The sequence below is a fragment of the Argentina anserina genome, chromosome 6, assembly GCF_933775445.1.
Source record: "Argentina anserina chromosome 6, drPotAnse1.1, whole genome shotgun sequence".
Classification (NCBI taxonomy): Eukaryota; Viridiplantae; Streptophyta; class Magnoliopsida; order Rosales; family Rosaceae; genus Argentina; species Argentina anserina.
Window position 1 is genome coordinate 19611478 of NC_065877.1, and position 24113 is coordinate 19635590.

Consider the following 24113-nt stretch of genomic DNA (forward strand, 5'->3'; position numbering starts at 1 on the left):
CCACACCCTCTTGCTGTCGAAATCCTTTGGCAACCAAACGAGCTTTGTAGCGCTCAATCGATCCATCCGGCCTCTTCTTGATTCGGTAGACCCATTTATTAGGAAGAATATTCATGGATGGGGATTGAGGGACAAGTTCCCAAGTGCCAGCTTGAAGAAGAGCATTGAACTCAACACACATTAGCATCATGCCATTCTTTTTGTTTATTAGCTTGAGTGAAACAGCTTAATTGGTTCGACATGATGCGTGATTGGAGTCAGAACCATTGCATAATTGGGATTTGGCTTGGCAATTCCATGCTTGTTGCGGGTGACAGTCCCAGGCGGAGGAGGAGGAATATGAATGACGAGATTGGGGTGAGGTTCAGCTTCCTCAAGGGGTAGATTATAAGCGGGTTGAGGTGGTCTGCGATGATAGGTATGAAGGAGCATAAACAACTCCTCCTACTAAGTCAGATCCATTATAGGTACGAGCATCTGTAAGAGCTTGGGAATCATTGGTGATGTGTGTATTGGACCCTGTATCAAGCAGCCAAGCAGAGGTAGGATGGGAAGAGGTGGCAGAGGCCACCATAGCAGATAGACGAGAGCTGGGTACTCGCCCATCATATGCCATATTGAGACGTTGATAACAATCAAGGGCTATGTGACCTTAGCGATTGCAAATTTGGCATGGGCCACGACTTTCATTGTTGGAGAAGAGCCGAGCAACAAGAGCAGGATCAAGAACTGAACCCCCACGTGATGGGGATCTGGATGAAGAGCCTCGGCTATATGTGGATGGTCCAGAAAAAGGCCCCTGAGGACTGGAATTTGGGCGACCCCTGGAAGTATTATTAAATTGGCCACGGCCTCTAGATCTACTAGGATGAGACCGGTTGGTGACAAGAGCAGTGGGAGTAGATTCCAGACCATCAAGAGTGAGGTTGCGCATACGGCTTTCAGCACTCAAAAGCAACGCCTCCAAGGCATCATCGGTGATGGGCGTCTCTCAAGCTTGTGCAGAACTGACAATATTCTCATACAATGGCCCCACATTATTCATAATAATGGAGATCGGATCTGAATTATCAACATGATGACCCGAGAGGGCAACAATATCCGCCACCTAATTAACCCTGTCAAGATAGTCAGAAATAGATAAGTCGCCTCTTGTTGTGCGAAGAAGCTGGCTGCGAGGCTGAAGGATGCGGTTATGATTCTGAGAAGCATAACGTCGGGCAAGGGAAGTCCAGGTTGTGTGGGATGAACCAGACCGAGAGACGGTGGCAAGCACCGAAGGAGTTAAAGAGCCATTAGTCCAGCCAAGGATCATTTGGTCTGTGGCTAGCCATTCTTCGTATGCAGGATTGACCTGATCGGTGAGTTGACCATCGAGAGTGTGAAGAAAGGTAGAAGGACAGGGCCGGGTTCTAGTGACAAAACCCATAAGATTGCGACTTTTCAGCAGTGGGGTAATTTGAGCTAGCCATAGGGAGTAATTAGTCTGATCGAGTTTGATGGTGAGAAAGTTGGAAACGGTGGTGGTAGTAGTTTGAGAGGTAGGGACAGTGGTGGTGGTGGTGGTTGTTGGAGGATTGGGTGGGTTATTGATGTTGGTATCGATGCCAGCCATGGAAGAGGAGGAGGAAGATTGAGAAAGGGAGGGAGGAAAAAAAACCTTGTCGATTAGACAAAGGCTCTAATACCATAAAGCAGAATTGTGAAGGTATGTTTCTTGCATTTCTCATTTCCAGAGTACAAATTTATAGAGTGATGGTACCAATCTAGATCTTAAGTACAAGCAATTAAAATAACTCTCATAAAGAGGTATGTATCAATTTGAATCCTAGAGATATGATAATGCGTGAGATTAAGCTATTACTAAATGCAGGTCAATACATTAGAGGAATTACATGGATTCATATTTATGGCTTATCATATAATCTGAGCCAGCTGCCTGTCTTGCCGAACTGCTATTGATCTGTTTGGAATTTGGTTTTGGTTCCTTCTAGAGATTTGTGTTAGACTTAAAAAGAAAGAGTTCAGAATTTGAATCACCTCATCTGAAGTCAGAGGACAGGATTTCATGTGGTTATTAACAATGAGGACTGGATTACTGATGGTTGTTCTATTGAATAACTTTTAATAAGCTAGCTTGTCAGATCTCCTACTGTTGAGTTCTCTTTTAAAGTTGAGACTAGTTATAATGGACTGTGATGGTAGACTTAGTTTGTTTTATAGATGGGGGTGGGGGGTTTGAGTTAATATGACCGTTTGCTTAAGTACTGGATCATACCCTTATGCTATATAAACTTCTTGAAATAACAAATGCGGCAATTTATTGTTATGATTTAATAAAGTTGTTCCTTATTGATCTATTTATTTATTAAGAGTTATATAGTTTATCTGTAAAAGAATATATTGACCTTGTTATGGCATCACCTTTTGGTTACTTGGAGAGTTATGAGATATATTGGGACACTAGAAGAGAGGAGATGAACTAGTAGTCTCAAATGATTATAAAGCTAGAAGATGGGATGAACTAGCTGATAGTGATGTGTTGGGACACTAGAAGAGAGGGGATGAATTAACCAATTTCTTCTATTTATTTTTGTACGGTTGAGAACCGTACTCGTTGTATGTCATACACTTGGAGATCAGTGATGATTATGCTAGCAGGAAGTTCCCTTCCGCCTAGGAGGCGATGTGGTATAGCTGGTAATACCACAATAATCCAATACCCTCTCCGTTAATGTGACGTGAGGGTATTAGGAGTATGAGACTACATATTTTGCCCGGGGGGCACATTGTATAGCTTTGAGATATTATTTTGACTTGCAGAGTTAGTCCATTTTCTAAACCGGAAGAGAAGGGATGTATCGGCAATGTTATATGTGTTATTGGTTCACTAAAAGAGAGAGGATGTTCTAATGGACCTCATAAATATTTACCAGGAGAGAGGGGATGTACTGGTATATTTGATGCAATATATATATATATATATATATATTGTAGAATATATTTGAGATGTAAGTTTATGACCGAGAGACTCATGATATACTTGTTTGTGGTTATAGTTTTTTTTTTTACTCATTTAATTTATAATGTCTGTCGTCATTCGTCGTTCCTTATGCCATGGAAATTTCGAGGATGAAATTTTTACAAGGGGGGGACATTGCCATGACCCGAACCTTGTTCACTTCCTTATAAGTTTTACTCTTATCATTTACTTGTATCAAGAGTCGTTATAAGGATAGACTCAAAAGTTGACTTTTAATTCGTATGTTATTTGTGAAAACTTTCTTCACGGAGGTTGTAGAATTCGACAATACGAGTTCGTAGACATGTGACATGCTTAAAAGAGTTCTTGTATGTAATTTTGTAGACACCAGAAGGTACATTTTCTTCCTTTCCAGCCTCATCATCCACACAATAAACCAATTTACCAAAAGGTACATTTTCTTCCCTTCCGGTCTCATCCTCTACAAAATAATCCACAACAACATCAATATATTTCAAACTCAAATAAAATAACAATATCATTATATAATATAATGACATATATATGTGTATTACAATTACCATTAAATACACACACATATATATATATCACTATCTATATATATTAACACAAGTTACTTATCTTCAAAGAAAACATTTTACTTGATTATATATAAAATGGATATGTATTTAATTAGTCACTGTCAAGAGTAACATTGACGTAATGAGATTTACTCACCTCTTATTCCCGTTGCGTCTTCTACTTCACCAAGTGAGGTTCACTCTCTCGTCTCGTCTACACCTAAGTAACATAGTCTTCACTTAGTAACAATAGAGACTAAAAGTAATTTAACTCAACCCACAACTCACTAACAAAGCCAAGGAGTTTATTGCCCTCTCTCATTCTCTTCCAACAACCTTAAAAACAAACTATAGGATCTCGTAAGGTCTCAACACCCAAAATAAAACCAAACCAATAGAATTAGCACCTACCACTACTTGCAACAACTTAACCAACATCACAAATACATAAACAATACTCGTAATGACAAGCACCACAACCACAAGGCACCAACTACTCTAAATGTTGATTTAAACACGTCACCACGCACTGCCAAACCTGCGCGTGGGTCCATCAACACAAAGTCACTCAAAACCTCATGACCCCAACATAAAAGTTATAGATCACAATGAGATGGAGATTTTTTATACCTGCACTCAAGTCTAAATCGGCTGAGAAGTCGCCAGAAAACGATTAGAAAGTCAACGGTGTGTTGGGGTTTTCAACTTGGATTTGCAAGTCGATTTGATCCTCACAATTCTTGGAATCGACCTCGGAGAATAGAAATCAGTGAAATGGAAGTATTCACGAGCCTTGGCATCATTGGAAAGATTGACTATTCAAGAACTTTCGGGGCGTCAAGGACGGTCACCGTCTGAGGCTTGGCTCAAATGAAGGGGGACGTCGGGCTGGTTATTTTGGAAGGTGACTTGAGTGCTGAAGTCTGTGGACGAAGGAGAACGGTGGTAGAGAAGGTCGGATGTCGAAAGGAAAACAATGAGATGAATAGTCGTGCCAAACACGCAGCTCTCTCTCTCTCCTCTCTCTCTCTCTTCAATTTTCTGATTTTTAGGTTTTACCCCAATTTCCCTTTTGCTCCCTTTATACCCCTCCCAAATCGGAAACTAAAATATATTTACTAACAACTTTCGCATACGATACCTGAAATAGGTGTGTCACGTGTCTACGAACTCATATTGACTAGCTTTACGACTTTCGTGAAGAAAGTTATTAGAAATGGGAAATGAATAAAAAGTTAACCCTTGGGTCAAAGGAACTTATTCGTTTAACAAGATTTCGGCTCTCAAAACCAATTTCTACTTCGTACAATGGCTACTTAAAAGGTGTAGAATAAGAATTTATACAATTTACCATTCCAATAATTTTCAAGAATTACAAGAAATGAGAATCCAAAATTTGGGTTATTACAAGCACCCTAATTTTTAAAACACTCATTCCTTCTCTCTCGGCCACACATTTTCTTTTTCTTCTCTTCTCTTTCTTGGGGAGAAGGAAGGAAAGGCCGAGCTTATCAGCACCGACCACACCCAAAACCCAGCCATGCCGCCGCTGCTACTCCGTACGGTGTATGACTCCATTTAAGATCACCCTTTGCTTGAATTATTTTCGAGTTTGGGGTGGGGTGTCTCAATTTGAGCAATTTTAAGTCGGTGTCCGCACTTTTACTTGGTTGCGGACATTCACTTGTGATCCTTTGTGTGTGTGTGTGTATGTGTGTGTGTGTCTATATATATATACACACACATGCCTCTTCAGGTGTGTGGACGTCTCGATTCCGGCGACGGCAGCCCGCAACGGCGCGGCGGACCAGCACAACCGCACTACCCACATCCTGGTGATCCCGTCTGTGCCGGCCAGAACTCTATCGGCGGCTGAAATCTGCAAAAATCAAGTTTTTGGGCAAATTCCGGTGATTTCGCGATTCCGGCCGACGTAGGTTGCCGATGGAGCTCCGATCGGCATAGATGGGACCGTCGAGAGGTGGGGAGTGCGGTTGTCATGGTCCACCCCGCCGTTGCGGACTGCCGTCGCTGGAATCGGCGAATCCGTACCTTACGTAAGGTACGGACGTCCGCACCTGAAAATTCTCCTATATATATCAGTCCCCTTCTAGAGCATACCTCTGCTAAAAAATTAAAGAGCGGACGTTCCAATTTTTCAGTCACATTTTCACATATCAACCATTTAGATTTTAGAATTTAATGTATAGATCACTTCTGTAAAGTTCATACAATTTGATGATCCTTTGAGCTTTAGTTATCGTGTTTACACAAACGGTTCATGTTGAACAATTTCTGTGTGTTTATTGATTTAATACAGTTTCGATACCTTAATGATCACTAAATAGATTGAAAATTTGTACATATCATCTTGTCATACACAAGGAACAAAATCTCTCCGATATTTCCAATATATCCTCCGATATCTCTATTTTTAAAAAAAATGATATATCTTAGGGGTAAATATCTTATTTTTTCCCGTATCTGCGATATTTTTCCGATAACATAAAATATCTCCGATATTGCTATAATATTTACGATATATCCGATATATTTTCGATATTTTAGAGAAATATTTGAAAATTTTCACTTGAATTTTTTTTAACTCATTTTGAGGATGTCTTGGACTCTCCTTGACATGGAGTTTTTGATTAATTAATCACCTCGAACCTCGAGGGATATAAAAAAATAAGACTAGAAGAGTAGTCATTCAATCAGCTAATTTTTAATTTTTCGTAAAAGATATCGAGATGAGGAGTGAAAGTTCAAGTCTTAACTCTTAAAAATCAAGTCATATCAGTGACCAATGCTCTCCTTAACCTTGAGGGAATCCAAAATAAAAGGTCACAATGTAGTCTCACACTCTCATGAAAGTCATAAGAGAATATCCAGAATTTTAGTAACAAGTGTTCTCCTCGAGGAATATAGAAAGAGTATTAATATTTATCTTATTGACGTCATCTCAAATGATATTTAGATAAGGAGTGTTCTCCTCGAGCACTATTAGGGAAAGTAAGAAAACATGAGTCACATTGTAGTCATTGTCTCCTAGAAGTTTCATCATACATTCGTAGATTGCTAGCAACCCGTGAACCCATCATGGAAGGATGATAATATTGAAATTTGCCATGCGTATTTTAGCACAAACGGCTTTCTCTTCTGCTTGTGAAAAAAAGTGGAGTATTTTTGCTCTTATTCATACAAAGAAAAGGAACTGTCTTGCATATCAAAAGTTGAAAAAACTCGTATACTACTATTACAACATGAAGTTACGACTACATGATAAACGAGCAAAGGATAATGTGATCAATGAAAACAACTATATCGATCTATTTCATGTTGTTAGTGAACCACTTCAGAATGACATTGATCATCTTCATGATTGGATTATGCATGCACACCTCGATGATGAAAATGACAACCCTCCTGCACATGTCGTAGAAAAGGCAACTAATTTTGTAATTGATGTAAACAAGGTATTATCTGATGAAGTTGGAGACCCGGGAGATGATTCTGATAATGCTAGTGTGTGGGGCGGTGTAGCAACTCTAGATAGTTCAGATAGTGATGATGATGATAGTGGTGATGGTGGTAATGGTGATGATAGTGGTGGAAGTCGACAAGATGGTAGAGATACAGGGTTTAAATATGGACAATTTTATGTATGTGGAGAATTTGAGCAGTTTACTTGTGAAAATAATTTTGATCATGCTACCCAAGATGAGAATCATGGATCTAGGTGCAAGAGGATGACAAGAGGAGCCATTGATGATCAAAATATTTCATCTGATGTTAGTTCAGTTGCCTTAAGTTTTGATTCTATCAGTTTAGACACATAACACAGTAGGATGTCAAACGAATCACATGAAGTCAACTATCAATCTGGTCATCCTATTTACAATTATGGTCAGTTTGAAGACGTTTATGATCAATTATCGGGTTGGAATCATCCTTACTATCTCATTTTCGGAGAAACTGTTAGTAGCTCAAAAAAGATATATGACTATCATGTTAACCATTACAATTCGTACTATATGGCTCGTATGTCTTGGGCAAACTATTGTAGTTTTGTTGACCAACGTGCATATTTTCAAGCACCTAGAGCCTCTTTCTGGTACTAGATAAAATTATTAATTGTATTTGTTTGTATGTAATTCAATAATAAATAAATAAATAATTTTGGAAGAGGAACGATATTTTTTTTCCAATATCCCCGATATATCTCTGATATATCCGATATCTCTTTTTTTCAAAAAACGATATATCTCCCGATACCGATATTTTGAACCTTGGTCATACATACTTAAATACCGAACAGTTGAGATGTGAAAATGTGACCGAAAAGTTTGTCAAATAAGGACCTCCTCTCTTTAATTTCAGAGCAGCTACTCTGGAAGGGGACTATATATATACTAAGTAGCACGGACACGGACACGAGTGTCCGTATTGGACACGATTTGATACGTAGACACGGCATATATAAATTTTTTTTGACACGGACACGTGGTGGACACATTAATTAAATATTTTTTTTAATATATATATATTTATTAAAAAAATTATTTTATAAATTTGAAAGTATTTAGAATTTTAGATGTATATATATGTCAAAGTGTGTATTAAAATGATGAAAACATAACTTGTTAGAATGGCTAAAGACTTGATAAGTACTTTGGATAACCAAGGTTCGAATCTCACCACAAACATTCTTATTTTTATCACGAGTTTCTCTCCTTATATATATATATATATATATATATATATATTAAAGTGTGCATAAATATAACAAAAACTGAATATGTTGGAATGGTTGAGAAGTTGTTGAGTGCCTTAGATGACCAATGTTCGATTCTCACCATAAGTACTTTCACTTTTATTATGAGTTGGTGCGTGTCCGCATGTCCGGGGCTCCGGGCCGTGTCCAAAGTCAGTTCGCGTGTCCGAACATGTCTGTATTCATGTCGGACACGCAATACGGTGTCATGAGCACGTGTCCATGCTACTTAGTGTATATATATATATATACAGTCTCTATCCAGAGTGAAGCTTCACTCTGAAATTACAGAGTGAAGTTCCAATTTTAGCACACTTTTCGGTCAAATTTTTTCACTATAAGCGATTCAATATTTAGGTATACTATTCAAGATCATCTCTATAAAGTTTCATCCAATTTGACAATGGTTTGAGCTTTCAAAATTGAGATTTACACGAACGGTTCACGTTGAACAGTTTTAATTCACTCATTGATTTGATCTAATTTCAATACCTTAACGATGTTCGAATTAGATAAAATTTTGTAGAGATGATTTTGAATAGTATACCTAAATATTGAATCGCTTATGGTGAAAACATTTGACCGAAAAGTGTGCCAAAATTGGAACTTCACTCTGTAATTTCAGAGTGAAGCTTCACTCTGGATAGAGACTATATATATATATATATATATATATATACCCAGCATCTGAATTCTGAAAAACTACGTACAGATCTTGACTTCGGCAGCTGGAAGGTCGCACTGAGCCATCGTGTGCTGAGACCATACTATCTAGGAACTTGCTTGGAGAGCATTGTTATGCTGATGAAAACTGCTGTAACATTTCCACTGTATCACACAGCTACCAGCACCTACTGACTATATTTTCATCCACAATCGTTCTGATTTGAGAGATTAAAATATTACTTGGTGTTTGATGGCTTAGTACTATAAAAGGTACGTCACAGAGACCAAGTAATCAGATCACATGAAAATTTTGAACAATAAGCCAATAAGGTATTAAAAATGGAGAGATTTCGTAAGATCAAGAGACTTTATGAAACTGATAATCCTAAGTTAATCTATCTGATCTTGATCTATCACATAACTGATGATCCAAAGTTGCGCGCTTTCCGTGTTTTGTTCTTGGGATTTTCTGGAACTCGTACAGCAAGCTTAGAGAAATGAGAATATCTTTAGCTGCAGAATCAATGCCTCTTCCTTGGATCCTAATGATTAAAATGACTATCAATTTTCTAAGTTATTGACGACATTCACAATGCACGCATGTTCTGGATCAAGAAATAAGTCCAGAGAAGCCTGCAGCAGGTTGTCTGCTAATATTTATTAGTTATCACCTTCAGTTTTATGACCTTAGGATAATGAGGTTAGGAACAAACAAAAAATTGTTTAATATGGTCATTGGGTTATCAGGCAACCACTTCAGCTTGGTGCTTCAGCTTTTAAAGGTTCGGTTGAGCTCAGACTTTCAGCTTCGTATTTTTATGAAGGGAAGTAACAATGTCAGATTATCTACCACAGGAAGTGCTGATAGAGATACTCGCAAGATCACCTGTGAAGTCACTATTGAGATTCAGGTGTGTTTCCAAAACATGGTGCTCTCTAATATCTAGCCCTGCATTCACCACCACTCACCTTAGTCGAGCTCTTCACCACACCAAAATCAGCAAAGCAGGTGAAGGAAACCACCTTCTCTTTCGTTATAACGACCGCACAAAGATTAATGATGGATATTCACTGTCATGGAAAGCAGGTGAGCGCTTTGCTTTGCACTGGAATGAGGAATCCTTTCCCCACAACTCTCCTATTAAACTTTGTTTTCCATATCAAACTGAATATTACTTCCAGATAGTTGCTTCCGTACATGGAATAGTCTGCCTGGTGAATGAAACTAGCTGTTTTGTGTGGAACCCTTCTATCAATAGAATCAAACAGCTTCCTATTGATCTGAAACCTTCATTTCTTCCGAATATGCATCGTCTTGGGTTTGGCTATGACCGCACTACAGATGACTATAAACTTGTCTATTTAGCAAGGGGTTACTATTCTGAGCTTGCACCTGAGGCTGAGATATACACGCTTAACAATACCTCAAAGAGAAAATCTGTTGTCCCTGGTCCACTGAACATCGCCGAACATAATACAATTCCATCAGAGGCTTTTGTGTCTGGTGCACTTCACTGGGTTGTATGTAGTCATCCATCGAATATGGCTAACTTTCACCACATGATCCTGGCATTTGATATGAGTACTGAGGGGTTCCATGTTATTACGTTACCCAGATGTTTAGCAAGAAAACACCAGTTAAACATGAATGTTACTGTGTTCAAAGGGTCCCTTTCTCTAGTCCCAAATAATCACACTGTAGGAGGTGGAGAAGAATCTACTCGGTATGGATATTGGAAGAGTACGGCAAGACAGAATCTTGGACCAAGCTGTTCAATATCAAGATTCATGGACAAGAACAAATGAATAGGGTGATAGCATTCAGAAAGAACGGTGAAGTTCTATATACCAGTGAAATGGGACAATTATTCTCTTATGATCCCAGCACCCAAAAAACGAAAGACATCAACTTTGGAAGATGGCTAAACCACTGGCAAGTGATTCAATGTACCCCAGGATCATATTATATAAATACTTACATGGAGAGTCTTGTTCTGTTGAATGCATCATCTGCTGTATGCCCATCTTCTCACAGCTAGTCCTGCGATCAGCCATAAATTAGAAAATCCTACTCCTGCTTCTTTGTTGAGGCACATCTACTGCTCTGTGTTTGTATGTTCTTGGTATATTTATGCCACGCCACTAATCTTCGGTGCATGTAATGATTCATTTCCACTAAAACAGTAAACCACCACGGGTTACTGATATCTGTTGTATTAGGTATTCAATACCTGTAAAATGTTACGGTAGAAATTTTATTTTATTTTATTTTTATAAGAAAACTTGAATACATATATTTGTGAGATTATCTGCGAAGGTCGCTGAGGTCAGGTGTGTTTCGAAGATGAGGAACTCTCTCATTTCTAGCCCTCGATTCATCAACACCCATCTGAACCAGGGTCGTCTTCAACAAATCAAGGGGGAGCTGGTTTTCTATCGTGACTACTATTTGATGGATTATGACATTATGTAATGGAAGATGACCATGGAATGCATATGACAGATTACAGTCAAGCGTGAAGAGCGCTTCTCTGTGCACAGTGATGATGAATCCTTTCCTCACCGTCCCTACTTGAACCTTGGTTTTCCAGATAGATGTGGGTTTACCATAAACATTACTTCCAAAATAGTGGCCTCAGTGTCTGCCTGGTCGATCCAAATCGCTATATTTTTTGGAACCCTTCAGTGAAAGAGTAATGGAGCTCCGTTTTCATTTCAATATTCAGTCGTTCTTTCCTGCATCGTCTTGGGTTCTGCTGTGACCGAATTACGAATGACTACAAGCTGGTAAGACAAGTCTGTTTTGGAAGAAAAGACCATTATGTGGTTCCAACTGTGGCTGAGATTCTCACTCTTAGAACAAACTTAAGGCGACAACTTGTAGCCCCTGGTGCTATGAACATAACTGTACGACACTCATCATCATCACAGGCCTTTGAATCTGCCATCTGGTGCATTCCACCGGGTTGCGAATGGTCAATTAGAAGAGGGCACTTTTCTGCCATATGATTTTACATTCTAGCATTTGATATGGCTAAGAGTTCTTTCATGAACTTCCTCTGCCCAGCTGTTTAGCAGCAGAATCAAACTTGCATATCCTATAAGGTACTGAACGGATTACTTCCTCGGACCGGGCTGACTGGATCACGAGAGAATATGGCGCGGCAGAATCTTGGACTAAGCTATTCAGTACTGATATTCAGGATTCAGGAACAAGCAATAAGGAGGGTCACCGTTCACAAATAAGGGTGAAGTTATATTATGTATTCAGGCGAACTGGTCTCTGGATACCTACACGTAGAGCCTTGTTCTATTGGATGTAGGCATGTAGCTTATACCTAATGATGGCTAGAAAAAAATTATGATGTTAGCAAGGAACTACTTGCTAATTTGCTATATTTACTATAACATTCTACTCTGGTTTTTAAACCTACAAAATGTTCAACAGTCGCTTGCAATATCTACCATTATTTATGTTTGTAACAAATTTCTAGGGTATCACTAAAGCATCAAGTATTACTGTATGTTTTTGTGCAGAGTTTAATTACATGTCCTGCAACAAGTCTAAAAGCAAAACTTGAAAGGCAGAAAATACAAAACCATATGGTCTCATGACCAAACTCAAACAACCTTTAACTGGCCACTGATCCAAGGGCTCTTTAATCTTCAGTTGGGCAAGAAAGTCTCTAAATTAGCAGAGGAAAATGTTCTGATCTATAACAGATAACTTCCTTCTGACTCTCTCATATTTGCCCGAGTGAAAAGAACAATTAGCAGAAGAGAAAGCATCTGATTACTTGTGGAACATGATTGGGATAGTCAACTTAAATCTAATTGGGATTGTCAACTTAAGTCTAGGTGATATATTGGTTCATTGATGTACTGTAGAACTTCCATATATACAACATAGGAAATCCCCGGTTTTACTGCCATTTTTAATTCCAGGTTTCTTCTATCCATTTAGGGTCATTCAGTCTCCGCTTGTTTGCATCAGAATTACTCCCAAGGGGTTTCAGGCTTAACGATGTCGGACTGAAATCCTACCTATAGTCTGCTTACATGACTCAAGAAAGTATAACCAGCTTACATGACTCAAGTAAGTATAGCCAGAAAAAGAGATGGTTGTCCGAGGTTTTTGTGTAAGAACTTTGGACCCGGAGGAAGGAAAATATACGTTAAATGAATGATAGATCATAGAAATAATAGGGATACTACTACATAAACAGAAAACCACTAAGCACTGCATTACGAAATGGAAACAGAGATGAATCACTTATCATTCATCTTAACAGTAGTTTGATGGCTATTTGTGCAAATCAACTTGTTTGCAATAATCAAGTAAACTTGTATTTTCAAACAAACCTTCCAAGTTTTGGCAAGAACTCTTTCACACAACCATAATCTAGAATCTTTGGCTCTATCCTATATTCCTCTGACCGCACAAACACTTACACTCTCACTAGAATTTAGTACTCTTGTTCAATGGCATTCTAAATTCGCTCTGTAGTGATAGTATTCACACTCGTAGTGGTCCCTATAATACTCTATTTGTCTCAATCTGTGCCGAATAATGTTATGAAGATCTTCAGAGTTCAGACTATTAAGTATTAACCATTAGTCTCATTGCGTAAACACATTTTACAACCACAGACTAATACAGTACTCAACAAGCACAACATTTCCATTAAAGCAGCAACACATCAAGTAAACCAAAGTAGAAGCCTTAACACCAAAAAACAAAGAAGAGTCTGAAGAAACCTGAGAGCTAAGAGGTTTCAGTTTCTTTTTTCTTCTTGCGCAAGATATACACATCAGTCTCCTCATAAGCATAATCCGGGTGCAAATCCTCATGCGGAACTTTCTCGATCCCGAAAACACCCTCGCACATTTCCCAAAACACCTTATGTGCCTCCGGCGACCTCAATTGATACCCAAGCAAAACGACGCCGTCGTCCTTCACCATCGCCTCCATCGTCGAGATCAACGGCCCCACCGTCTCCTCAATATACACCACATCCGTCGCCACAACGACGTCGTACGGCGGACTCAGGGCGGCGATCTGGTCCGCCTTGTTCCAGTGGAGAATCGCATGCTTGAGATTCTTGCCGAGGACCGGTTTGTTGCGCTTGAGGTTCCGCTTCAGGGCGGGCATGACGGCGGGGATGTCGGTGATGACGACGTCGGTGAGGCCGAGGAGGTAGAGCCCCATGGCGGCGACTCCGCAGCCGGCGCCGAGCTCGACGGCGCGTTTAGCGCGGAAGTCGAGGAGGGAGGAGTAGGGGTTTTCCGGGGTTTGGGGAGGGGCCCAGCGCTCGGCGAACTTGACGAGGACTAAGGAGCAGGGCCAGACGGTGGTGCCGACGTGGAGGGAGCCGTTGTCTTGTTGGAATGAGAGGACGGCGTCGCGGACGGGGAGCTCGATCACCGGCGAGTCTGTGAACTTCATGACTCTTTTGCCCCCGCCGAGATTTTGCGAGGGGTTTTTGGTTTTGACGAACAAGAGGCGAAGTGTGAGCGTTTATGTATTTCGGACTTCAACCCGGATCCGATTGGCCCAGTTTTATAAAAACCCGGAATGAAAATTATTCTTTTCTTAAATGTTGGAATCTTGGCCCTATACCCTGCATGTTCTATATCATAACAGTTCCATCAACGGCACACTAGGATATTCGTTTGGCTATAAATATTGATTTCTTTAATTCTTTTCTTGTTGTTTGTCGAATGCCTAATCCTATACTATTTGAGTAGCTGTCGTAAGTATATATAAGTGCATCAGTGTGCATGTACAAAAACAGAGTGGAAACTTAACCTAAATCATATACTCCATTTTGGGTTGATTACCTGCAGGTGCGGAACTCATTTTAGCTTCCATTGTGGACGGTGGGGTTGTACTTCTTGTGGAAATTACCGGATGAGAGATAGTCGAAGTATGGACTACTTCGTATTCTTGAAGGAGTATAGAAGGATGAACCCAATACTAAAGCTATTGCTAACCTTGTTTATGAGAAATGGAGATCCATATATGTCACGTTCTGAAAAGAACCCAGCTGAGATGAAACCGACTATAAATCTGAGGAAGCCAAGATCAGGAGGAAACAACGATAGTGGCTGAATGGATGAGTAGAAGCTACATACATATCCTTCTCAAGCTCTTATATATGTCTCATGGATAGTAAGGTATGATTTTATGTTTAATGGTTTTCAGTTAGCTTTGTCAAAAGAATAAAATCTGACACCTAAGATTTTGTATACCAAAAATGTTACGACCTTTTTGAGCTATATATTCATCAATTGCCATGATCTAAAGAGTAGTCAATACTTGAAATTTTGGGTACTTGATGATATGTAACTGAGTCAGCTGGTGATATTATATATCATTAGTGAAAACACTGAAATACATCTTGATTGGAGATGATTGAATTGATATAAAAGTGGACAAAACTTAGTAGACCAGTCATGGTCAACTCTAGCTGACCCTAGCCCGTCATGCAATGACACATGGCAATTTACAACTTTTATCCTTAAGGATGTTGATTTATGGTTTAGATAACAAACGGCCTTTATTTTTCTTCTCTCTCCAGTTTCCACTACTCACGCTTCTTCGTGTTCTTCTTATTCGATGTTTTGGGTTTGTCATCTTCCCAATTCGAAATCAATTTTTTTTTAATTTGAAGCTTGATTTGATCGAAAGCAAGAGCATTTTCGAGGTTGAATTTGTCGTCCGGGCCAGTTTACCGTTTTAAATCAGTTTTTTGCTCATGTCAAACAGCCAAAGACCCCCTTCTTTTTTGGGATGGCTGCAACCATCGCTACGCTAATTTGTCGTTGTTTCAGTCTACAAAGCTGTCGAGGAGAAAAAAGCAAGGCTTCCACCAATCTGGATGGTTGTTTGGGCATATTTTTTGTTCTATTGATTTAATATTTGAAAGCTTGGTTCGCTATACATGGTTGGAATATAACCGAATTGTAGCTTGGAGTTTGGTTTCTGTTTTTTTGGGTTGAAAAGTTTGTGATTTGAGATACTGGGTAGTAGAGAACTAAAGATTACGAATGGATTGGAATTTGGAGTTTCATTCTTGTTTTATTGGGTAGTTAAGGGTCTGTGTGATTTGAAGTTCTAGGTGGATTTTCACGAATGTTAATGGATCGGAGCTCTAATCACTTGATTGATTCCGAATTTTGAATTAAAATTCTAGCTTGGGTGCAGTTAGTTCATCTGAAAGAGGGGGAGAGAAGTAGCAACGACGTTGAACACCGTTTGTTATTTCATCAGTCTTACAAAAATAAGAAAGTTATTTAACACACGTGACATTGCATGACTGGCTAAGGTCAGCTAGAGCTGACCATAGCTGGTCTGCCAAGTTTTGTCCTATAAAAGTCACTTGGTTGGATTGTTAGGGATGAATTAATGTATTAGTAACTGTATACTTGTCACTCTTTAATGTTTGTGCGGGTGATTGTGATGTATCTTGTTTCATTCCAATTTGGTGAGTATGGAGCTTGTAATGATTTAACTACTTCAATTCTTAAAGAAGTAAGAATATAGGTATGGCTTGATCAGAAGCAAGAAATATGCCCAATTATTACACAAAGTTTGGTGCAGCGATCGAGCTCCTTTCTTTGCTTCAACATTCTTTCTATCTTTTGACCATCAAATATTGCAAAAGCTGATCGATCACATTTAGTGCTTCAAGTTCTCTGTCCTCTCTATCATGCACATAATCATTCTTAGAATTCTACTGTAAAAACGTACGTACGTGCTCTCCCTTTTCTTTTTCTAGTTCTCTTTTCTCTTTTATCGTTTTCTTTTGACCATCCCATGCCATTTTAGCATCTTTGCTCTAGCTGTGAAGTCAAGCTACATGAACTAAATTTAGTGGCGGATCTTGGATGTAATATGTGGTAGGGCTTGCCCAAAAAAAAATTGCGGGTTATTTTGTTCCCTAAGATTTAGAATGCAATTCTAAATATTGTACAAAAATGAATAATGGGAGAACTAAATGAGAGAAAAAGCAAAAATCTTGTGGAAATTTTTGAGAAAAAACTAATAAATAACATTAGAAAATATAAAAGAAAGAGAAAACATAGAGAGAAAAAAACAAATAGGTACGTAACACTTTAATTCCACCGCTGGCTATTGTCAACCAGGGCGGTCGCGAGGCAAAACTAAAAACAGCCTTAATTTTGTTTTAGTGTACATGTACGTGGAGGGGCCATGGCCCAGCGGCAAGTGAAAATTTTCCTTTAATTATGATTAATTATGGTATAATTGCATAGAATTATAGTATATTTGTTAATAATTATGGTATAAATGTATAATTACATAGAATTATGATTTAATTGTTATAATTATGATATAGTTGTATATACTAATGGTATATTTGACTTCTAAATATGGTATGATTGTGTAATTATTAGTATTTAAATCAAAATTTCATACTAAATTGGCATCTCCGTAAATTTTTGCCCTTTCGGAATATGGTTCCAAGTTCCGCTACTAACTATAGCAAATCCTAGCTAATTAATATTCGGAAAATGTTTTAGCGCCAGATTCGGCGCCACAATCCATGTAGCATACCACATAATCTTGCAACATCAGTAATTAAATAGTCATAAAATGTCATATTTGAATAAAAAAACAATCATATCCATATTAATCAACGACTTCTAGATTATTATAAAAATATAATTTTTTTCTTTATCATTTATTTTATTTTTTTATCATGATAATGCTTTTAAAATGTATTTTTTTATTTACGAAAGTATGCTTATATACTTTTTTTTGTGTGCCAAAAATTATTTCATCAGTGAATAATTTAGACGTGTGTGTGCAAAAAATATTTTAAAATACAACTATTTCGTTTTAAATAATTTGGCTAAATTATTAAAATACACCCTAAGCTTGACACAAATTGTCAATTTACACCACGAACTTGTAAATGCGAAAATTTGCCTCTTCAACTTGGAAAAAAACTGTTGATTTGCACTCTCATCATTAAATTTAACATTTTTCATCCAATTTTTGGTCACATGTCTTGCACATGATGGACATTTTTGTTATTTAATATTTATTTCATTCTAATAACAAAAAAACACAAGGAATTTAATATTTGTTCACTCATTTACTTCATGATATTCTTTCTTCCTTAATATTTTTTTCCCTACTAGTACACTAAACATTCATCATCAGCTAATTAAGTGATGACACAAGTCAAATCTCAAACCTCTAAAATGGCAAAACCTTGGAAGTAGACTTGACGATTGTTAGACATAATTAGCTAGTTTTAGTTCTTCATTTATGGTCGTAATTATGTATCATTATTTTGGGAAAACATTATCAAGAAGGAAAAAATATCGTGAAGTGAATGAGTGAGTAAATATAATTGTACAAAACTTAAATTCGTTGTACATTTTTATTTTTAAAAAGTGAAATGAATATTAAATGACAAAAATGTCCATCATGTGAATGACATGTGACCACTAATTGGATAGAAAATGATAAATTTAATGGTTAGAGTGCAAATCGACATTTTTTTTCCAAGTTGAGAAGGCAAATTTTCGCACAAGTTTGTAGTATAAATTGACAATTTAAGCCAAGTTTAAGGTATATTTGGAAATTTTGCCAAATATTTTTATTAGAGATTTTTCATATTTTTGTGACAGAACGATGAAAATTTCTTTTATCTTTTATTACCATTGTAATATACAATATTAATCTCAATTAGCATATACATGGACAAAAATAATTTGTTACCTTACATGTGCCATAAAATCTAATAAATTGCCATAAGATTATAATCTTATTTTCATCACTTGTAAGGTAACGTTTTGAACCAATATTATAAAATAATTTTTAATGAATGTAATAAGGTAACTAAATCATTTGGAGTTTAAATCTATTTACTAAATATGGTATCCAAATTATGTCCATAAAAATATTCCTCTTTTTATTAAACGAAAATATTTATTAATTTATAAATCATAATGAATAAATCTTATACAATGATAAGATTGTCTTTTGATTTAAAATGATATTTTATGACTATTTTAATTACTGACGTGACAAGCTTATTTGACATGTCACATAAGATTATGGTACTCAATCTGGCGTCATATTATATTACCTAATAGTGCTCTGAATGTTCACTTTGAATTTTGTATCCGAAGATAATTAACTAAATTAAGCATAACATGCGTACGTTCTGTAACTAAATGTATGCAAGATTGGACAGTGACTAAAACCGGTGTGCGCGACTTGGAAAAGCTTCTAAAAGTTTCCCGCTCTGATCTTATTAGGTTTGTGTGGATATGTAATAGTATTGTAGCATACATGAAATTTAAAGATTTCGTAAGAGCATTCGATCTAGCACTACATCATGAGCAGGTCAATTGTTCATACTAATTTATCAGATACAACGTACATTAACTTAATAATATAAGGATTCATTATAATCGTGGGGAGATAGACTTTTCCTTTATTTTTTTTACGTCTTTTATCTCCAATCTCCACCAATCACAGAAGTGAAGAAATTATGCAACCTACCTACACACCGATTTTCAATTCTTACATATTAGTGCAGGCTGGTAGATATGTGTGGTTAATTGGATGATAAGAAAAGCATCATAAGCTAGTGTTTATACCTATGTAGCACTGACATCGTGACACTGACACGGCATGATACCGCGACACGGCAAATCTAAAAAATCTAGATCCCGACATGACGTCGCCATAACAATTTATTTATAATTTAATATATATTAATGTGTAAAAAATATATAAGACCTGATATAATGGTTAAAATACCAAATTAAAATTCTAAATACATAACAATCCATAAGAAATAACATGAAAATGTCAAAAGCATGTGATAAAAGTGCATAATTAATAACTTATTACAAAATAGTGCACTTAGATTTTCTAGCTGAACTTAATCAACACTTGGTTCTGTCTCAGCTTCACTTGAGCTCATCCTATTCAAATAAACACATCATATTTATCATACACTAGCACAGTAGCACAATATCACTAAACCACTAAACCGTCAAACCCAAAGTCTCAAACTAATCCTATGACATTCCAAAGAATCCAAACAAACAATCCAAAGTTCCTAAACTAATCTTATGAGTCTATGACCTTCCAAACTAATCCTATGACATTCCAAAGAATCCAAACAAACAATCCAAAGTTCCTAAACTAATCTTATAAGTCTATGAACTATCAAAGGATCCAAACAAACAATAGTACAATACAACCAGAGTAAGGTAGAAATCTTAAACCTATAATCGGCTAATCGCTGACGGAGGAAGAGGGAATCGCCGGGGCGATGGAGGCGCGACGAAGGAAGGGGCGCGACAGAGGCTCGACAAAGGAAGGGGAACAACGGAGAAAAGTTGGGGCTTCGATCTGCGTCATCCTTTGCTTCCATTTGCGTCGTTTATGAACTAAATCAGAACTTGATTTGAGCTTAGATGAGTGTGATTCAGAACTTGAGAAAGCTTTGCTTATTGATTTCCAGTGATGAGTATTGATTATCTTCCAAGGTCTAGTAATCAGACAAAAAAAGGAAGCGTCAATGAATTGCTGCAGAAAATTATTCAAATTGGAGAATGAGCAAATAAAGACATCTGAGCCTATTTTTATTGAGGCATCAGCAAGAGCATACCGAGGGTTCCATCCGGGGAGGCTACCAAGCCTTTGAATATGCAGCTTTGAAGCAAACTGAAGAAAAGTTCGGGAGTGGGAAAGTTTTTTTTTTTTTTTAAAAATCTAAAATAGTTAGTGACGTGGCATGTCGGATTGCTGAGTGTGTCAACGTGTTAGGTTGTGTCGAAAAAGTTAAAATTTCCAACACGCCACATGACATGTCGGATACCGTGTCGGGGTATGTCGGCATATCGCGCAGTGTCGGACACTTCGACACTTCAAAGGCTGAAGTGTCGGTGTGCTAGTAGGTTTATACTAAAGCAATAGGCATTCCCTAGCCGTTAGTACTATATAAGTGTTGGACACTTCGACACTTCAAAGGCTGAAGTGTCGGTGTGCTAGTAGGTTTATACTAAAGCAATAGGCATTCCCTAGCCGTTAGTACTATATAATGAAGCTTTCTTGCTATTGGAAATGAGAGGAACTCTTTTTTAGCCCAGCTTGACAGGACAACAAACCATAATACACAGAGGTGAAACAATCGTGCAATAATGGAGTCCAAAAGAGGTTGTTGCTCTGCTCCCACTACACCACTTCCTTGTTGCTGTGTAAAATGAAAAGCCAACCACCATTTTTATAAAAGGATCAGAAGCTTTCAGGGTTCAAGAGAATATGCATGGATCTTCGTCCTTCTCTACTGCTCGATCCTCTTCCATATATAGTTTTCTTTTCTATATGCACACACTTTTAGCACCTCCCCCATTAAGCACTCCATTCCCACTTTCCATCCCTGCAACCCTTTCCAAATACTTAAATCTCTATCTCCAGCTTCGTGCAACTTCTGTTTATTACAACTTTGCCCTTATATTCTGAAAATAAAAAACTGCAACTCGTTCTTTAGTTTTCCATGCGATTCTCAAACCCAAAATCTATTGATTGGTGAAGAGTGGCAAATGGTCTGCACGCCAACACCAAGGAAGTCCCTAGTCTGCTCTCCTCCAGCGGTGTCGTCGCTCTGTATGTGGCGGCGTTTGGCTTGATGCATGTGCAGTAGATGATCATGAGCTCCTGGGTTGTCCACAGTGCCGTAGAGTCCACATAGTTTGCTCCCATCTTGAACTTGAGTCACTGCTTGACTAGTAGTATTATTGTTGTTGCACTTCAATCCAAAACTTCCAAGCAGCGATGTCGGGTCAGTTGAAGTTGCTCCAATTTGGGCTGCCTTTTGCAATAGAGCTGTGGCTGACATGTTTGATGAAGGCGTTTGATGTGTGTACAAAGAAGGAAGTGAGTTAGCAGCACTACTCACGCTTGTGATTGTTAATTGATCTTCATGATGTGCATTGTTCGATGGGGAAAGCTTATTACTTCCAAGAACCCAATTCAGCTGATAATGATCAGAAGGTGGAGTAGGCTCTGAACACGAAATACTGATGTTAGTAGGGTCACCAAATATTGAACCAGCTGATGAACTCACAGATCCAAGTTGATGCTGATGGTGCTGATTATTTACAGTCATTTCTTCGTGTGTGCCGTTCGATCCTTGACCCATCCAGAGAGATAGACCGCGGGTGGTTTGGCTCATGGCATCGGCAGTATCATTGCTCGGGATTGGCTTGAAAATTGAAGAAAATTGTAGTTGTGACATGTTAGGAGGTCCTAGTAGTAGTGACGATGCATTGTTTCCCATGTAGGGATGATAGTTGATATTACCGGCCATTGCATTGTTGTGGATGTTGGATACTGCATTTACTCTAGCTGTTTCTTCAGCTAAGGCATCACAGAACGCCCTGTGTGTGATGAAGCTATCACGCCTGTTCAGCAATCATAATGCAAATTATTAAGAAAGCTACAACACAAATTAAATATAGTTGACATTAATTTAATTGTCCTAATGTGATCTTATGAACTAAAAGAACATTGTGTATCTCAATATTGGTTGAAAGTACTTGAACTGGTTGTCTTAAAAAAATGAACAAATATTTTCGCACATTAATATGCCCACATCTAGATGAAAATCAATGGTTAATCAGTTGATCATATATCAGGTATGGAATTTTCTTATTTACCACCTGTATATGATATCCACATCTACAACTATAATGTAATTATGGTAAAACAAATCATTATTTAGATAATTATAGTTAATTATATGTAATTAAATTATTGTCAGTGTGTGGTAATTAGTATAGGGTAACACTATCGGGAAGAAAAGAAAATAAAAGCAGACATCTATGTCCGATCGTACATATATAGCTAGCCACAAAAATCATTGTCATGCTTTTTATATCTTGTTTTTTTCATGTAATTGATTGAGGCCGGTGTTTGGTTTCTAGCTTGCTATTCGATCATCAAATGAAAAATTTGTCAAACAGACAAATATATTGCAACCACAAAAACCTACCATAATTTATAATTTCTTCTTCACGCTATATAATTTCTTCTTCATTTAGAGATATATAAATTCTAATAATAGCTAGAAGCTAGATAGCAATAACACTGATAATTACCGTGAAAATAGAGTTCCACAGTCACATTTGTACTCCCTGGTGCCACAGGTCTTTGAGTGAGCTTTCCAATCCGACTGCACCGCGTAGCGCTTGGAGCACTTCTCACACTTCCACTTCTTCTCGCCGTGCTTGCGGCAAAAGTGCTTCTTTATTCCGGTCAGATCTCCGAGCGCCCTAGAAGCGTGATGATGGACACAACTCTTTTCCGGGCAGACGTAGACGCGCTTCTTCGGCTCTTTGCTTGATCTTTGCTTGAGCTTCCATGGAAGATTGTGTCCGCGGCGGTGCAGCTGTAGGTTTTGGTCTCTCTGAAATCCTTTACCACATATTTCACACAAGAATCTGTTGGTGGCCATCAGCGTCTTTGGTGACAAGGCTATCACTTCAGCCTCAGGATCTGAAACATATGTGCATACTCAGGAATCAATATTAACAATTCGATAATTAGTAATAAAAAATGAAGATCAAGTAACTAGAGAAAATTAAACTTGCCTGGGTTTCCTGGGAGGTTTCTCTTCTTTTTGACAGGAGGAGGATTGGATCCAAGTACTGCAACTGGATTTTGAAGAAAGCCGTTTGGGTTAATGGCTTCATCTTCATGTTGCGCCATACTGATCTTCTCCAACATTCAAACTAGTCCTCGATAGCTTCTTGTTCGATAGAACTTCTTCTCGATCAGTTTGACTCAATAATATCTTGGCTATAGCTATAAGATACCTAGAAGTGAAAAGGACAAGAGCTCACCAAAGGAGGAGGGGGTAGTATTAGACTTGTGATTAAGAGAGAAAACCCATAGACTAGTATGGTTATTATATGCTTTCAGCCCTAACAACAAAAGCTAATAATATATGCAAGATTTGCTCTCGCTCCCTCTACCTCTCTGCTCTCTCATGTTCATTTTGAAGTTGTTGCAGTCATTTTAATTATCTACTTTTTAGGAGGAATGAAATACTAA

General features: G+C 37.9%; 2 protein-coding genes across 2 annotated transcripts; both read right to left on the reverse strand.

The window, feature by feature from the left end:
- Window positions 1-13577: 13577 nt before the first annotated feature.
- On the reverse strand, window positions 13578-14508 carry LOC126799630 (uncharacterized). Its single transcript, XM_050526867.1, has one exon. The coding sequence runs from the start codon at window positions 14448-14450 to the stop codon at window positions 13770-13772; it is 681 nt and encodes a 226-aa protein (XP_050382824.1). The 5' UTR covers window positions 14451-14508; the 3' UTR covers window positions 13578-13769.
- A 6616-nt stretch (window positions 14509-21124) lies between these two features.
- LOC126799185 (zinc finger protein NUTCRACKER-like) lies at window positions 21125-24049 on the reverse strand. Its single transcript, XM_050526324.1, has 3 exons — window positions 23651-24049; window positions 23159-23555; window positions 21125-22462 (listed from the first exon to the last, which is right to left on the reverse strand). The coding sequence occupies exons 1-3, from the start codon at window positions 23784-23786 to the stop codon at window positions 21565-21567; spliced, it is 1431 nt and encodes a 476-aa protein (XP_050382281.1). The 5' UTR covers window positions 23787-24049; the 3' UTR covers window positions 21125-21564.
- Window positions 24050-24113: the final 64 nt, after the last annotated feature.

Bases quoted from the DNA above. Each gene is read 5' to 3' on its own strand.
- LOC126799185 (XM_050526324.1), bottom strand. From the start codon at position 23,786: ATGTTGGAGAAGATCAGTATGGCGCAACATGAAGATGAAGCCATTAAC. The intron at 23,556-23,650 runs GCAAGTTTAATT...CATATGTTTCAG, and splicing joins AAACCTCCCAGGAAACCCAG to ATCCTGAGGCTGAAGTGATA. The intron at 22,463-23,158 runs GTAATTATCAGT...ATTGCTGAACAG, and splicing joins TGTGGAACTCTATTTTCACG to GCGTGATAGCTTCATCACAC.
- LOC126799630 (XM_050526867.1), bottom strand. From the start codon at position 14,450: ATGAAGTTCACAGACTCGCCGGTGATCGAGCTCCCCGTCCGCGACGCC.